Source organism: Helianthus annuus, chromosome 2, assembly GCF_002127325.2.
Source record: "Helianthus annuus cultivar XRQ/B chromosome 2, HanXRQr2.0-SUNRISE, whole genome shotgun sequence".
Classification (NCBI taxonomy): domain Eukaryota; kingdom Viridiplantae; phylum Streptophyta; class Magnoliopsida; order Asterales; family Asteraceae; genus Helianthus; species Helianthus annuus.
In genome coordinates, this window is record NC_035434.2 from 22,548,408 (window position 1) to 22,567,116 (window position 18,709).

Sequence of the window (18,709 nt, forward strand, 5' to 3'; positions counted from 1 at the left end):
AAACCCATCGATATATGTGAGGTGAAAATAGAAGAATAACAATCTTTCTTTAATTACATGGCAGATCTATGCTTCTAAATAATGGGTTTTGAAGATTCAGTTATAAGTTCACAAGAGTGGTCGTAAGTCTGAGATCTAAGCTTTGGTGTGTCCCACCTTTTTGTGTTTTAATCTCTGTTTTAATTTTAATCTCTGTTTGCTTCTAAACCGAATCTTGCTTGATATTAGAACCGAAGACTACCCTATTATCTACAATACGGTCCGGGTTTCGGGTTTTCTCGGGTCAACCCGAAATCTGCTCACCCCTAGGAACCGGTCTTCTGAAGAACTGGAACCGGGTATTAAAAGGAACTGGAACCGGTTCCACCCCGACCCGAACCGGTTACACTCGGTTCTAGTTTTAATGGTTAAAACCCGGGTAGGAACCGGCACCGGTTACAACAAGAACCGGTTCCATTGACACACATTCAGGAACCGGGTCCGGTTAGGAACCGGTTCCGGGTATAAAAAGGAACCGATTATGCCCATCTCTAGAAGGGAGTAGTTATTATAAGCCCAAGTTTCCAGCCCACTAATTCTCCTAAAAACCTAAAACAAAGGCTCAAACTATCTACACATCAAGTGTGTAGATAGCCAACCTAAAAAGGTGTTTTTTGTCTTATGTGCATACCCTGCAGTGTCGAGCTGTGGCCAAAGCGCGGCGTTTTGGTCCGGTCAACCAGACAAAGACTGACGGGTGTCTGACGGGTCTGTTGACCGGACCAAAACGCCGAGCTTTGGTCGCGTTTTGGTCCTGTCAACCAGACCGGGTGTCAGTCTTTTGTCTGGTTGACAGGACCAAAACGCGGCCAAAGCTCGGCGTTTTGGTCCGGTCAACAGACCCGTCAGACAGCCGTCAGTCTTTGTCTGGTTGACCGGACCAAAACGCCGCACTTTGGTCACACCTCGACACTGCAGGGTGTGCCAATAGGCAAATGGGTGTGCAAATAGGTACACCCAAAACAAATCCCTCTCTTTTCCAAATTAAACAACCGGTGTTTGGAATACTGCACACCAGGCGACCACCGTTGCTCCGCCACTCAGACCGCCGGCGGTCTGCCCGGAGATCTTCATCGCCTTCGTTGTTGCTTTCTCTCATCTCCGTCTCTTAACCCAAAGAAGGTATATCTTTTGATATTTTTTTTTCACATCGTGCTTTATGTTATACGAAGTCTGAATTGTTTTGAACTCTTGTCCCATAAAGATATAGGTGGATCTTAACACACAACATCAAGTGTTTATGGGTTATAGATGTGACGACATATATTATTTTGTAATCTATCGTGTCCTTTAAATTAGGCTTAGTTAAGCACACCAAGTGTTTGTTGTTATGCCTCTTTGAGCTCGTGTATGTTTCATTGCCCATTGATTCGTGTCTTCAAAACTTTCATGCAAAGTTTGTTACTTTGTTGTCTTCTTTTTGGATAAATGGTACAAAACTTTAACTTCCTAAGTAAATACCACACCAGCCATGGACGGTAGACATGCTGAGCTCAGGAGGAATGGCCGGGCTCAAATGCCATCAACGAGTTTTGGGCGCATTGGCTGTGGACAAGAGATGATCTTCACAGTTAATCCTGCTTGAATGAGAGCAATCCCACGATGGGTGATCCCATAAAAACAAATTTGTTAGCTCCTTTTAGGAAAAACAAACAATATTGGTTGGTATGAGAGGCAAAGGTGTTTGCAGAAACCATTCTTTAATCTTACGAATTTGCATACAAAGAAATTCGTTAGATATTATTTTACCTTTTTCTAAAAAAAATAAAAAATAGAACATGTTATGTGATGATAGTGAATTTGACGGTTCATTTTTAACTCAGCTTTTTTCTATTTGTAGCTCAACTTACACTTTGTTTCTTTTTGTAGGCACAAAAAACCGAGGTATCAAAATGGTCGGATTTAAAAACAGGTACATGGTGATGGAGGTGTTTATAGATCCAAATAAAGATATTTCAAAAGACGATCCCATTATTCTTAGCCAACATAACATATCCAAAGCAATCAAAGACAGCATTCTTGTAAACTTTGGCGAGTGTGGTCTTGCTTCATCGCTAGTCTCATTCCAAGGTTCTCAAAACAATTCTGTTTTTAACATGAAATGCTTTCTATGCTCTTTTATTCTCGTTGTTTTGTAAATCCTTTTTCATATACGAATAATTGGTATCCTGTTTTCTGCTCGAAGTACTAACATTATTGTATCATCGGGCAGTTAAATATGTTAACCATATCACTAAAGTATGCATTATCAGAGCTTCAAGGGATGAGCATCAAAAAGTTTGGGCTGCAATTACTATGGTCAGAAGTGTCGGAAATTGCCCTGTGGTTTTTAACTTATTGGACCTTAGTGGTGAGTACATGTGGCAAAATGGGTATATGTGTCAAACGGGTTGGGTCAAAACTGGTAATTGTGCTGGTAAAAAATGCAAATTGGGTCGGGCTAGGTTGGTTCGACCCAAAACACGTTTTGTACAAATTTTTTATATCAATACCTATGTTAATTGTTAAACTTGTACAAATCTTTTATATCAATACCTTTGTTAGATGTGATCACAAAAATATATTATAAAAATCATTAAAGTATACGGATGGTCCCTGTGGTTTAGCAAAATGTTGGATTTGGTCCCTAGCTTTGTAAAAGTACACAGATGGTCCCCATTAGTTTGCACTTTGTAACGCATTTAGTCCCCAAACTTTGCTAAAAGTACATAGATGTTCCTTGTGGTTTGCATTTTGCAACACATTTAGTCTCTAACTTGGACCTGCGGAAACCTTTAGATTTCTTGGCCGGGGACTAACTACGTTACAACGTGCAAACCACAATCATTTTTTATTTGACTTTTTAGTCATTTATTTTACCTTTTTTGTGAATCAGGGAACATTAGGGCATGTAAATCGGCAGCATTGAATTGTGAAGAAATGAAATTTGAACATTTAAAGATTGTTTCCGGTGCTCTCCAAACAGAGGATATAAATAAACATATGCACAATCTCGAGAGAATCAAGATGTTAGAGCACTGAAAGCACAAGTACTTTAATACACTTTTCAGGCAAGCTGAAACTACATGCAAGGAAAAAACTTATATTGTATGTTGCTCTTTATGTTATTGGAACATATATTATACTATTATAACACATGTTCGGGTCAGGTATTATTTTTATGTACCTGTCGGGTCGGGTCAACCCCACACCTTTTTTGTTTTTACCATTTTGATTTACAAAACAATTCATGTATTAAATACAATGTGTTCAAGAACAAGCCGTTCACCGATTCACTTGTAAAACTCGTATAAAAACAAGGATGATATATGATCAATAAAAAAATAAGAGTAAAGTACAGTTTCAGTCCCTGATGTTTACACCCAATCGTAGGTTCAGACCTCATTTCAAAAAAATTCAACATTTCAGTCCATGACGTTGTCAATTTGATTCAGTTAACCCCTTGCTCCAAACAACTGTTAGTATAACGTTACCATTTTTGTTAAAAGACCTTTATGCCCCTTAGGGACTGAAAGTGCAATTCGAAAAAGAGGCTCTTCTTTTATAAACCCTGCAACTTTCGAGCAGCCACCATCATCTTCATCTTCAACATCCTCTTCAATGGCAGCCGCACATAGTTCATTTGGAAACTTGCGAGAGAGCTTGTTTGAACGAAGAATTAAAAGTTTCAACCTTGTAGCTTTCCTCCAGTTTGGGGTCAGGGTAAATCCAGTGAGTTTGTTGTTGGGACCAGAACACGATTCACAAACACAAGAACAATCTGCAACAAGCACACACACTCACACACTCTAAATCACAAGAACAAGAACACAAGATTTATAGTGGTTCGGTCTAATCTGACCTACATCCACTCCCACAACTAGTTCTCTTCTTTATTAGGTGCTCACAAAGTTTACAAACATGAATAAGAAGTATATATAGGGGGTTACAATTAGGGTTGTTGACTTTAAACAATTCTAGCAGAGAATACTCCTGCTAGCTGCAGAAGGAGTGTAACTCATAACACCCCTGCTAGATGTAGAAGGAGTGTAACTAAGAACACCCCTACTAGTCAAATCCTCCACAACCCAACAATCTCCCACTTGGAGGCTTTGACAACTTCAAACTGCACTCCATGCAACTTCATATTCATAAGTACCTCTGTAAACATTGCATCTTCACTAGTTGTGGGCGGCCTTCTCATCGGTTAACCTGAAGGCCCGTTGAAGCTCCCACTGAGCTTCAACTCACCAGTCACTACTTGTGACTCGTTCTCTGTCCCTATCGGCTCCCACTGACATGAACTGCCCGATCCTGGAACATCATGAGAACAAACACTCTCCGAATAAAGCAGATAATCAACTGGAGAGACTTTGACAGCTGGAATACTGGTTCTCTTAACCCACTTTCGTCTGGTAACTCTGACTGAAGCACGACCCGTGCTCCCACTGCCATGAATGCCCCTGACTGGTTTTACTGAACTTTTTCTAGCACGTTCAACCTGAATCTGACTTGTGACTCTGGGTTTGCCATCTGCAAAGCAAACCTTCTTCTGCCCACGAGATTCTGTGAACCGGATCTTGGTCTTCTTCTGAACTGGGAGAACCTCTCCCTTAGGCGGTATACTGACCATGTACAATGAGCCTCTCTTCTTGCCACGTGCAACTACTAAATTTCCCTTAATTACCTTCCACTGTCCACTACCGAACTTAACCTCGTGACCCTGATCATCCAGCTGCCCGACTGAAATAAGCATTTTCTTCAAGCCTGGAATAACTCTCACGTCTCTTAAAGTCCACGTAGATCCGACTGGAGTAACTAAGTCAATATCACCCATGCCTGTGACATCTAAAACTTCATCATTTGCAAGTCGTACCTTGCCAAAATCCCCAATTTTAAGATTCTGTAGTGCTTCACTCCTGTGGGTAGCATGAAATGAAGCACCCGAATCCATCACCCAGGAATCCACACTGCTCTCCACATTACAGATCAAAACTTCATCATCTGAGTGGTCTACTGCAGCATTAACTTCTTTCTTTTCATTTGGACATTGATTCCTGAAATGTCCAACCTCTTTACAGTTCCAACAGGTCACATCATTTCGAGCCCTAAACTGACTCCTCTTTCTATTCTTACTGCCACTAATTCTGTTATTCTTCCTACCTCTGCCAACATGCATTAAATCACCCGATGATCCACCTGAATTTCTTCTTCTGACTTCTTCGCCCAGAATAAGATCCCGCATCTTCACAAACGTAAACTTGCTCGTATCTGAAGAGCTCGTAACAGCAGTTACGGTTCCGGACCAACTGTCGGGTAATGAGGACAATAACAATAGGGCTTGAACCTCATCATCAAACTTGATGTTCACAGACACCAACCGAGACAATATCGAGTTTAAGTTATTGATGTGCGCTGTAACTGAATCACCTTCCCTCATGCTAGTATTCACAAGCTCTCGAATAAGATAAACCTTGTTCGCTGCAGAAGGCTTCTCATACATATTCGATAATGCTGCCATCATTCCTCTAGCTGAGGTCTCCTTCTGGAGGTTGAATGCAACATGCTCCGATAGAGAAAGCGTTATCACTGCTCTGGCTTTCTTATCCATCCTATCCCAATCTGCTTGTGGCATTTTTTCAGGCCTTTCATCCTCAAGCACTACATCTAAGTCTTTCTGACAAAGTAATGCTTCAATCTGCATCTTCCACCAACCAAACTTTTTCCCGTCAGACTTTTCGATTTGCACCTTCCCGTATTCTGCCATGATAACACAAGCACGACTAAAACGAAACTGAAATCGAAACAAATAGAAAACCAACACTGAAACAAATAGAAACAGAAAACACCTGATTCAAGTTTCTTTGATCTTCAAACAGGCGGTTTAGCACTTGTATCTCAGTACTTCTCTCTTTGGTCAAAGTTGAGGGGCCTTTTTGCAAATAAGAGAAAGCTGATTTTCTCTTAAAGAAACAAAGAAAAAAAAAGAACGCCCAGTTCTTTCTTCTTCCTACGACCTGCTCCCACAAACTTCCACAAAAACAAGCAACTCAAGTGCAGAATTGAAACCCTAGGTCTTCAATTTTGGAACCCTAGATGTGATATCTAGCAAGGATGGCCTTCAATTTTGTAACCCTAAGCGGCGGCGGCTACTGGGTTGTCGAACCCTAGTCACAATCTGCTGAAGATGTCTTCAAATCGGAGCCCTAATCGGAGTTAGGAACTGACGGCGGTGGCGGCTGTGCTAGCGGCGGCTGGTTCAGAAACCCTAGACGCCATGCCTGCGACTGTGACTGAAACCCGAGACCACGGCTTGTTCTTCAACAGGTAAGTGTTCTTCTTTACCTCTTACCTAATTTGTGTGAATCAATCAAGAGCCTGAGCTCTGATACCAGTTGTTGGGACCAGAACACGATTCACAAACACAAGAACAATCTGCAACAAGCACACACACTCACACACTCTAAATCACAAGAACAAGAACACAAGATTTATAGTGGTTCGGTCTAATCTGACCTACATCCACTCCCACAACTAGTTCTCTTCTTTATTAGGTGCTCACAAAGTTTACAAACATGAATAAGAAGTATATATAGGGGGTTACAATTAGGGTTGTTGACTTTAAACAATTCTAACAGAGAATACTCCTGCTAGCTGCAGAAGGAGTGTAACTCATAACACCCCTGCTAGATGCAGAAGGAGTGTAACTAAGAACACCCCTACTAGTCAAATCCTCCACAACCCAACAATCTCCCACTTGGAGGCTTTGACAACTTCAAACTGCACTCCATGCAACTTCATATTCATAAGTACCTCTGTAAACATTGCATCTTCACTAGTTGTGGGCGGCCTTCTCATCGGTTTACCTGAAGGCCCGTTGAAGCTCCCACTGAGCTTCAACTCACCAGTCACTACTTGTGACTCGTTCTCTGTCCCTATCGGCTCCCACTGACATGAACTGCCCGATCCTGGAACATCATGAGAACAAACACTCTCCGAATAAAGCAGATAATCAACTGGAGAGACTTTGACAGCTGGAATACTGGTTCTCTTAACCCACTGTCGTCTGGTAACTCTGACTGAAGCACGACCCGTGCTCCCACTGCTATGAATGCCCCTGACTGGTTTTACTGAACTTTTTCTAGCACGTTCAACCTGAATCTGACCTGTGACTCTGGGTTTGCCATCTGCAAAGCAAACCTTCTTCTGCCCACGAGATTCTGTGAACCGGATCTTGGTCTTCTTCTGAACTGGGAGAACCTCTCCCTCAGGCGGTACACTGACCATGTACAATGAGCCTCTCTTCTTGCCACGTGCAACTACTAAATTTCCCTTAATTACCTTCCACTGTCCACTACCGAACTTAACCTCGTGACCCTGATCATCCAGCTGCCCGACTGAAATAAGCATTTTCTTCAAGCCTGGAATAACTCTCACGTCTCTTAAAGTCCACGTAGATCCGACTGGAGTAACTAAGTCAATATCACCCATGCCTGTGACATCTAAGACTTCATCATTTGCAAGTCGTACCTTGCCAAAATCCCTAATTTTAAGATTCTGTAGTGCTTCACTCCTGTGGGTAGCATGAAATGAAGCACCCGAATCCATAACCCAGGAATCCACACTGCTCTCCACATTACAGATCAAAACTTCATCATCTGAGTGGTCTACTGCAGCATTAACTTCTTTCTTTTCATTTGGACATTGATTCCTGAAATGTCCAACCTCTTTACAGTTCCAACAGGTCACATCATTTCGAGCCCTAGACTGACTCCTCTTTCTATTCTTACTGCCACTACTTCTGTTATTCTTCCTACCTCTGCCAACATGCATTAAATCACCCGATGATCCACCTGAATTTCTTCTTCTGACATCTTCGCCGAGAATAAGATCCCACATCTTCACAAACGTAAACTTGCTCATATCTGAAGAGCTCGTAACAGCAGTTACGGTTCCGGACCAACTATCGGGTAATGAGGACAATAACAATAGGGCTTGAACCTCATCATCAAACTTGATGTTCACAGACACCAACCGAGACAATATCGAGTTTAAGTTATTGATGTGCGCTGTAACTGAATCACCTTCCCTCATCCTAGTATTCACAAGCTCTCGAATAAGATAAACCTTGTTCGCTGCATAAGGCTTCTCATACATATTCGATAATGCTGCCATCATTCCTCTAGCTGAGGTCTCCTTCTGGAGGTTGAATGCAACATTCTCCGATAGAGAAAGCGTTATCACTGCTCTGGCTTTCTTATCCATCCTATCCCAATCTGCTTGTGGCATTTTTTCAGGCCTTTCATCCTCAAGCACTACATCTAAGTCTTTCTGACAAAGTAATGCTTCAATCTGCATCTTCCACCAACCAAACTTTTTCCCGTCAAACTTTTCGATTTGCACCTTCCCGTCTTCTGCCATGATAACACAAGCACGACTAAAACGAAACTGAAATCGAAACATATAGAAAACCAACACTGAAACAAATAGAAACAGAAAACACCTGATTCAAGTTTCTTTGATCTTCAAACAGGCGGTTTAGCACTTGTATCTCAGTACTTCTCTCTTTGGTCAAAGTTGAGGGGCCTTTTTGCAAATAAGAGAAAGCTGATTTTCTCTTAAAGAAACAAAGAAAAAAAAAAGAACGCCCAGTTCTTTCTTCTTCCTACGACCTGCTCCCACAAACTTCCACAAAAACAAGCAACTCAAGTGCAGAATTGAAACCCTAGGTCTTCAATTTTGGAACCCTAGATGCGATATCTAGCAAGGATGGCCTTCAATTTTGTAACCCTAAGCGGCGGCGGCTACTGGGTTGTCGAACCCTAGTCACAATCTGCTGAAGATGTCTTCAAATCGGAGCCTTAATCGGAGTTAGGAACTGACGGCGGTGGCGGCTGTGCTAGCGGCGGCTGGTTCAGAAACCCTAGACGCTATGCCTGCGACTGTGACTGAAACCCGAGACCACGGCTTGTTCTTCAACAGGTAAGTGTTCTTCTTTACCTCTTACCTAATTTCTGTGAATCAATCAAGAGCCTGAGCTCTGATACCAGTTGTTGGGACCAGAACACGATTCACAAACACAAGAACAATCTGCAACAAGCACACACACTCACACACTCTAAATCACAAGAACAAGAACACAAGATTTATAGTGGTTCGGTCTAATCGGACCTACATCCACTCCCACAACTAGTTCTCTTCTTTATTAGGTGCTCACAAAGTTTACAAACATGAATAAGAAGTATATATAGGGGGTTACAATTAGGGTTGTTGACTTTAAACAATTCTAACAGAGAATACTCCTGCTAGCTGCAGAAGGAGTGTAACTCATAACACCCCTGCTAGATGCAGAAGGAGTGTAACTAAGAACACCCCTACTAGTCAAATCCTCCACAACCCAACATTTGTTGTGAGCAAGATCGATGATCTGAACTCATCACTGACAGAGATAATATTCCAGAAAGATTGTTGTTTCTTATGTTCAAAGATCTAGGAGAAGATAGTTCTCCTATAGACTTTGGGATTCCACCATGTAATCTGTTGTTCATAAAGTTTAAGACGTCTAGAGAATCCCATACAGGTCATTGTTAGCAAGATTAAGAACTTTTAACTGTCTTGAATCTTGAACCGCATGACACAAGTATTGCTCTAGAGACCCTGAAAGATGATTGGTTGAAAAATCAAGAAAATGCAAGTCGGGTCTGTTTAAAGAGGCGGGCAAGGGACCATCAAAACCGTTGTCACTAAGATCTACTACTGCATTCATTGAGAGGAAACCGGGCTCTTGTGGCAACTTTCCTAGCATTCTATTGTGAGAAGTGTTTAAGAAATTCTATGCCTGAGAATGTACTCCAAAACTACTCTGGCACGATGTCTGAAATGTTTGAATTTGATATATCCAACTCGGTCAAGTTTCTCTGAAACTGAAGCAATAAAGGAAAACGAGGCCCCGGATCCCAAGAGCCTATTCTCAACACATGTAATTGGAAAGGTGGAACCCATTTCCGAACATCTGGATGCAGTGTTAATTTGTTGTTCTCAACCCTTAAAGTTTTCAGCAGTGAGATTTGAGAAGTGATGACCAAATCATTCAACAGATTGTTATAAACACTAAAAAAGGTCATTTTTAAGGTTGCCTTAGCTTTCAGGTAGACTTGTGGTGGTGAGTTGGTTGTTTGAAAGATCTAACCACTCCAATAATGAAAGTTTTCCTATCGAGTTTGGGATTCTACCAGAGATTGAATTGGCATTGAGTATCAACATCTTAAAGTTTTCCTTTCAAATAGTTTTTAGGGTCAATGTACATGTCATTGGGTCTTACCATCCAAAAACCCCCAGTCATTTTCGTCCTGAAGCTTCAATCGGACCTGCAAGTAGCATGGCTTACTGGAGAAGGAAAGACATTATTGTGTGCAAATGAGGGCTTGATTAGGGATGGTATATGTTATAATGATTTCTAAATTGCAAAATTATCATATTGCCCTCCAATATGGAAGTAAAAAGACTATAATGCCCAAGTCAACTACCGGTTGACTAACGGCTGTTTGGAGTAGGGGCTTAACTGAATCAAATTGACAACGTCAGGGACAGAAGTGTTGAACTTTTTGAAATGAGAACTGAACCTGCGATTGGGTGTAAACTTCAAGGACTGAAATGGTACTTTACTCAAAAAAATAAAAAAAAGTATACAAAACATGATGCAATAACACTAGTGTCGTGGTCCTATTCTTACCGGCTGGCTCAACCTTAAGCGGGTCCAATTCTGGTCTAATTTTTGAAACCATGGTTAAATATTACGTTAAGATGTTTCTTATTTATACTAATCTTATTGTTAAACATTATAAGACAATTAAACAAGTTTTATGCATTTTAAATACCAACCTTCGACACAAATTTGTTTTATCTATTTCGTTTTATGGTTTTCAAAAAGTATAGTAAATCCAGTGGAAGACTGGATGCAAGACTCAAACACTACTGGTGCAAATGAACCGAGCTACTCGAGCTCAGCTTGAAAAAAAAAGTTCGAAACGGCCGGACCTTAAACGAGCTCTCTAGCACGAGCCTAAAAACAAGCTCGTTTATGAAACGAGCCCGAGCCCAAGCTTTGCTTATTGAGTTTGAGCCGGCTTGCGAGCCTAAACAAGCCTACCAATTATATGATTTTTCATTAATATATTACATATATATTTAAATAATAATATTTATTATTTATATTATAAAAATAACTAAACTATATATAAAATAATAACTAAAATTAATATTACATATGATTTTTCATTAATATATTACACCATCATCCACCACCATCATTCATTGTCCATCATAGAGTGTGTGAGTCGTCTCGGGATCCAAGATTGATCGTAAGAGTTCTTGACAATAAGGCCATATTTGCCTAAGTCACTTACATCACTTGGTGAAGACAAGTGTTTAGTGTAATACTTTTTATTTTTAATCTTTTCCACTTTTTAATTGGTTTTGTATTAATGACTTTAATTACTAGTTTTTTATGTTGAAGGTGATTCTTCCTTATCGTTTGTCCGTGGTGTCTTGGCATTATTTTACTGTCTATATAAAATAAAAGATTTTCACCATTCATATCTCCACGGTCTATATGGAGGTATGTTGGCTACCTGGTCGGGGGTTAAGGGAACGGTTTGGTAAGAGTCTTGCCATTGTTCAGTGTATAGATCCTGCAAAGGACCTGGGTCAAATTTAGTAGGACCTCCTTCAATACCCAAGGGTATTGGATGGCGGGGCTCCAAACTCTTTGATCCCCTCATAAGTTAAACTACTATTAAAACTTTAACCCGGCTACTTAGGACTGTATCCCTGCTGACTCAGACTACTTAGCCGAGGGTAACGTCGCCTTCAAAAGAGGGGCCTACCACATTATGCATTAATAACTTAATTAATTATCTTTCAATAATCGGACCCTTTAGGATTGTATCCTTGCTGACTCAAACTACTGGGTTGAGGGTAACGTCGCCTTCAAAAGAGGGGCCTACTACAATAACTAAGATAATCTCTTAAATAAGTGCAAAAGTGCGAAAATAATCAAAGGTTACACTACACACGAGTCGGATCCAAGTGATTCATCTTGTCTATCTATTTTTATTTTTATTTTCTTTTTCAGCATTTTAGTTAGTTTTATTTTCTTAGTTTAAAAACCTTTTTCTAACATTTTGATTTGATTAGACGTTGAGGATAAACCGGTACTAAAAGCTCTTGTGTCCTTGGACGACCTCGGTATCTTACCAACACTATACTACGTCCACGATGGGTGCACTTGCCCATATGTGTGTTTAGTGTTAGTAAATATCGTGTTTTATAAATTTAAAACTTGGCTAAAAAGTGTAAAAAGGGCTTAAAATATATACCTAAAATATATACACACCAACACGCATCAAGTTTTTGGCGCCGTTGCCGGGGACACAAGGATTTTAAGAAAGTTAGGAATCAGCGGCCTAATAATTTTTTCTATTTTCTTTTTATTTTTTTAGGATTTTCTTAATTTTTCAGCTTCTGCAGAACTCAGCACGGGCCGTGCCCGCTGAACACGCCCTGTGCCCAATCATTGGAACTGGCAATCCTGTTTTAAGTCAGACAGTAAGCTGAACACGGGGCCGTGTCCACTCAACACGCCCCCGTGCCCAAGATTCAGTTACTGAAAACAGAACCGTAAGATCCCGACGGTTGGTAATTTCTGACACAAAAATGAGTGATAATGATCTTTTTTACTTTCGGCACTCTTATGGTACGTGGTGTCAATTATGTGGAGGCGGTCATAAAGAATTAGAATGCTATTTTCTAAATTATAAGCCCCATTATATATACCCATCGTTTGCCTGTAGCCTTAAGAGGGGCGAAAGTAAAAATAATCCTTATCTCTCCCTCGAATGCGCCCAGCCGGATATTTTAGGAGAAATGCTTCTTGATGAACTATTTCAACTAGAAGATCTGATTCTTGATTGGTTAAAAGAACTTAAGATGGATTTCCTTAATTCATCTCAAGACGATGACCAAGAAGAAGTGTTGGGATCGCATTCAAATGAAAAAAACCTCGTTGCTCCCAATAATACCTTCAACTCTAGCGAAGACTTGGACGATAGTCGTCCCTGTGCCGATTGTGCCGTGAAGGACTCCCCATCGACTTCGTTCGATGCATACATAGACCTGAGCGATTCGGCATACACCTTCTTTAACGAGAGCCCGGAAAAGGGTTGGACTTGTCCACCTACATTTAGCATAGGAATCACCCTCACCGACAACCTCTTGCGTTCTCGTCATAATCTAGAACAATTAAGGTATCTTAGGCACTTTGGGGTTGTTCCATCCAGTAAGGAACCGCCCGATCCAGATAAGTTCCTTGAAAATAAGCAAACTCCATAAGATAGCTTCCAGACACGGGGCCGTGTCCAGGTCAACACGCCCTGGTGTCCACTAAAAGATTCTCTTCTGATTTTATCAGAATACGGACAAAAATGTGTCATGATTCTGTCTGCACATAGGGCCGTGCCCAGCCGACACGGGGCCATGTGCAGCGTGCTGTCGTTTTCTATAAATGCAGCATGATTCCTGCTCATTTGGACCACTTCAAAAGACAGAGATTCCTGGGATCTTCACTCATACTATCCTAGGTACGTTCTAAAAGAAGGTTCTAAAACACCCTCTTGTCTTTTCCACTTTTGTTCATTGCCTTCTCCTTCAATTTCCAACCACTACCTCCATTAAAGCTTGGAAGTTTCATGATTCCAACCTTTATTGTGATGTTTGTAAGGTCATTATTCAAGGAATCTTGCCTGAAATAAGTTACATCACTCCGTTTTAAATTATTTATGCTTAAAAGTTACTTACAAACAAAGAAAATAATTTAAAACTTCAAGATTCCTTGCTTTAAAATTCTACAGACAACTGGACACGGGGCCGTGTTCATTGAACACGGGGCCGTGTCCGAGGTACTGTTTCATAAAAAAATGAGTTCTTTTTCGGTCTGTTTTCCTAGAATGGCGAGCAGAACAAGCGGAACATCTTCATCGCACTCAAGGAGCAACCGACACGGGAGGAGGTCAACGGCGGAAGACTCTCTTGTAAACTATGTTTACGCATTAAGGGAGGCTATTGATGAAATGACGGGAGTGGAAAAAGCATTGGTCGACCGTATCAATCATCTAACGGTGGGACTGGAAGGGTGTCTCCGGGAGGTCAACCTCTTGCACCAGAGGTTGAACATTCTCGCATCTCCTCCTTTGGTGCCTATAATAACCCAAAGGGCATGGAACGTGGTGCCTGAAGTCATCATACCAGCCGAGTGGTATGCCATGTACCCGGGGCCTCCTCGAGACATATTACAAGGAGTCCCGGTTGGTGTTTCCCCTCCTCCGCAAGATGTTGAGGAAAACGAAGCGGCCTTCTTCCTCCCAAGAGAGATAGAAGAATGGTTTTAACAACATCTAGGAAGATAACTCTTGGCCAAGAGTCCTACTACAATACCGAGAAACTATTTCCGGGATTTTGGTTCTTAATGAGAAAACAGGACTCCTTATGATAATTTTATGTATCACTCGACCTATCTAATTTAGGACTTTTAACTTTTTATTTCTTCTTTGTTTTTAATTTCCTAGGATTATGTATCTCTCTATGATTTTTAATGAAATGATGGTTCTAAGGTTTGGATGATGTTGTAATGAATAAAACACACTCGGGATGGTGAAGGATAACAAAGGAATTAAGAAACATCACCCCATGCACGAAAACAGGGCCATCCGACAACAATTTCTTCATTACAGTAATTTCAGCACGGGCCGTGTCCGCCCAACACGGCCCCGTGCTGCACAAACACTTTTTTATGTTCAACTTTGGTCCCTTATACTTTTATCTTTCGTAAGTTTTTCGTTTTACGTTTCGTTCTAAATTTGCGAGTCAACACGCCACAATGTGAGTGTAAGATTCAATGACAAGCCCGTCGCAACGCGTCTATTTTTCTCCGTTTAACAAGTTCATCGCATTGCGCGGGTCCTATATCGACTTAGTTATTCTTTTCTACGTTTTACGTTACGGTCTAATGTTTGCATTAACATGAAGCAACGAGCGTGCGTGGTTCAACAATTATACGTCTGTTTTTCGTTCGGTGTTATTTATTCCTTTTTATTTGTTTTATATTTACGAGCTTTTCTGATGTACGTGGTCGCTGGCAGTGGTGTCGCATTGGTGCTACTTGGCACGATTTTCCGAACATATTTAACCTATTAAGTTTTTACTAACAATTTGTTTTGAGTTTTACATCACCGCACTGTCGTGCCTTCGGACGAGTGTTCACGGGCTTCGGCCCTAAGTGAGGGTTTTCCCCGGTTCGGAGGCGAGTGTATCCCGATGTGTAGAATTTCGCCAGTAGCCCATTTGGAGGATTCGTTGGCCGTTCAAAAAAAATTGTTTTGAGTTTACCCCTATACCTCCTTTACTTAAAAAAAATACTTTTTACGTGCATATTTTTATGTATGTGTTGGTATGAATTCGATTTGCTCTACATTTCGACGTCAACTTTTTCTGAAAATGAGTCAGGTCAAATATAATACGTTTTCGTATAAAAAACCATTTTTACGTACATATTTTTATGTGCGTTTCGGTATAAATTCAAGTTGGTGTGTGTTTCAATGTAAACTTTTTTGGGAAACGAGTCAGGTCAAATATAATATGTTTTCGTGCTTATTTTATGAATGTTTCGTAAAATTTGTTTCGAATCGGAATTTATTATGCATTAATTTTACGTTTTCTATGTATGAGTCGGGTCACATGTAATATGTTATGATTGTACGGTATAAATTTAATTTACTTTATGTTTTGATCCAATCGCAATGCTTATATAGGCTACATTGAGTTCTATTGGATACGTCGATTAACGCATCACATAACATTTGGATTAATCAATTCGATGTTTGCGACGTACCCGCGCTACAACGTGCGCGGGTCTTATAAATCCTCTTATTCCTATTCCTAGTTATGTTATAATTTGTAACAACATACCCCTCTTTCCCATATCTAAAGCAACGAGAATAGTTAGATTTGTCGTTTTTAGTGGTAGAGGATTTAGATGAAGATGGTTGTGATGATGAGCTTTGACATGTTGTGGCGCACTTGATGACGAGTAGACCGATGAGCTTGACGAGCTTGATTTGTCTATCTTCTTTATCTTCTTGTCAACGTGACTTTCATCTTCTGTGAAATTTTCCAAAATCTTTAGTTGTTTCACTTGAGCCATTGTTGCATTTTGATTCGCTTTGTGACTCTCGAAGCTTGATTGTATAAGAAGGAACAAAATCTTGAATTTTCTCAGTCAGGGTTTTTCCAAACCTAATTTGTTTTAAAGCAGTCACAAAGACAGTTGGTGCATGCACATATTTATCATCACAAAAAGTGGAATTTAAATCAACACAACCAACTACAATATCATCACGATAAACATCAGAACGAAATTTCGGTCTATTGGACATTCCATTTATCAATTATTATTTGAAGTCTATTGGATTCATTCCGGGCTATTTCCAGTTTCTTTGATAAATCATTAATTAGAAAATCCTTTCGATAAACAAATTCCTATAAAGTTGGTATCTCAGAGAGAATACATTTAACTTTTGTTGATATGCAACCTCATTTTCTTTCATTTCATTATTAATTCTTAAGGTAGTGTTCTTTTCTGTTATGACTTCACAATTATGTGAGATATAGTGTGTAATGACTTTTACACATTGTGGTGTGCAAAGTTTTTGTGTTGAATTCGAGTAGAATGTTGTTTACTAGATCTTTTTTCAACCTTTGTCTGGCTACTTGCTTGTTCTTTCTTTTCTTTCACCGGTGCTTTTGGCTCGACTTTCCAATCTCCACCATTTCCTTTTCACTTAAAGATATTCTTATTGCAGGACTTGTTGATAGATTATTTGGAATCCCAGCTAAAACAGATGATGAACTAGAACTTCCCACAGTGATTGGAGCAATGAAAGTAATGTTAGTCAGTGTTGTTGGTGGGTTTGCTTTTGGAGTGTGACCTATATGATCATGATTTATCTCTTTCTTTGTGATATCCATTTCAAAGGACTTCAAAGTGTAACAATGTTTGACAACATTGTAGGATTAATCATGAAGTCTTGCTTAATTATCATGTACCACATGCTCCATTCCTTTGGAAGCAAATCTAGAAACCTTTTGATTTGATCACGGTAGGTAACAAGAATTCTAGCTTTCTTCATCTTTGTAAACATATTCATGTACCTGGTAATATGACCAGACATATTTTCACCACGAATACTCTCAAACTTATCATATTCCTTTTGAACAAAATCTTGGTCAAACTTATCATATTCCTTTTGAACAAAACTTGGGTTACAAGGCTGATTTCAAGTTTAGTTTGGGTTAGGGGAGTTAACTGATTCAAAGACATAATTAATTTTTTTTTTAAAATGGTCAAATTGTGGTTAAATACGCCGAATGTAAGTGCACCTGAACAAGGACGTCGAAAACCTTGTTAAAATGCTAGCCAAGTACGATGGAATCCTGATCAAAACAACAAAAAACGCCAAGACAGAAACAAATAAAATGTGATAAAGTTGCAAAGGATTAAACCACTATTGATATGCTATTTCCTTATCAAAGCATTAAATTTAGAGAAATAGAAATTTTGATATACAAAAATTCTGTTACTATTTACTAATCAGAGGACCTTTTTAAGTGGTACTAAGGTGTTCAAAAAATGTTTTTCTCCGTAAGTAGTGATTGTTCAAGTTTTCTAATGAAAAAATGTATAAGTTTAGTTGTTTAGGTGTAAATTTAACTGGTGTGTGAGTTAAATAAAAAACAGTCTATTACTATTAAATTTTTCGGGGGTTGCTAGTCACTATCAGTGATATAGCATTGGTGCTACTTGACACAGTTTACGCCCTCGCCATAACGCGGGGGCCTTAATACTAGTTACAACGAATTTTGAGCATATTTTGTTTTTTCTTATAAATTTTAATATAGGATGTTTTATAAACTTTCAAGTATGCCATTGTGATGTGATTATTTTCGTCTATGAAGAGATATAAAATTTACTCAAAACCGAGTTGTTAATACTAACGTACAAATGATTGAAGCACAAATACACAAGTCAAAAGTTGCCTCGCGGTTTACTTTTTCATTTATATTTTATAGATTACGCCGTTAACCCTTTTGTTATTTTAGTACTATAATATAATTTTTTTATAATTCTAAATGTACAGTTGTGACATGCTTATTTTTATCTACAATTCGATAAAAGTTTCCTTTAAACACGTTATATATGTGTTTTCTTCATTACGTGAAGAACCGAACCGATGTCGTTTTAACATCGATACCTATACCATATTTATTAATAGTTTTTATGGCGTGATAGTATAAAACTCACTGAATAACATAGATACCAGAATTCGTTTATATGGTTTTTAATCGATATAATAAATATCTCTTTCTGTTGCTACATCAAGTATCGTATCGTACCGAGCCAAACCAATAGCAATCGAGGACTTGCTGCGAAGCGCGGTAATCTAATTAGTTTAAGACAAATATACTAAGAGTATATATTTTGATATAGTTCTAATAAGTTACGTTCATTGAATTATATGCATGTAAAATCTTGATTAAAATAAGTAGTATAGTACTATAGTTAACCATACTTTTTTTACTC

General features: G+C 39.5%; 1 protein-coding gene across 3 annotated transcripts; it reads left to right on the forward strand.

Annotated features, from left to right (window-relative positions):
* LOC110913347 (probable ribonuclease P/MRP protein subunit POP5) lies at positions 1–3,310 on the forward strand. 3 transcript variants are annotated; one of them, XM_022158188.2, is made up of 4 exons: positions 1–145; positions 1,909–2,109; positions 2,252–2,389; positions 2,915–3,310. In XM_022158188.2, the coding sequence occupies exons 2-4, from the start codon at positions 1,932–1,934 to the stop codon at positions 3,058–3,060; spliced, it is 462 nt and encodes a 153-aa protein (XP_022013880.1). In that variant the 5' UTR covers positions 1–145; positions 1,909–1,931; the 3' UTR covers positions 3,061–3,310. The 3 variants fall into 3 exon arrangements, with proteins under 3 accessions (XP_022013880.1, XP_022013884.1, XP_035835645.1); XM_022158192.2 differs by having other exon boundaries at positions 39–122; XM_035979752.1 differs by lacking the exon at positions 1–145 and adding an exon at positions 836–1,161.
* The last annotated feature ends 15,399 nt before the right edge of the window (positions 3,311–18,709 follow it).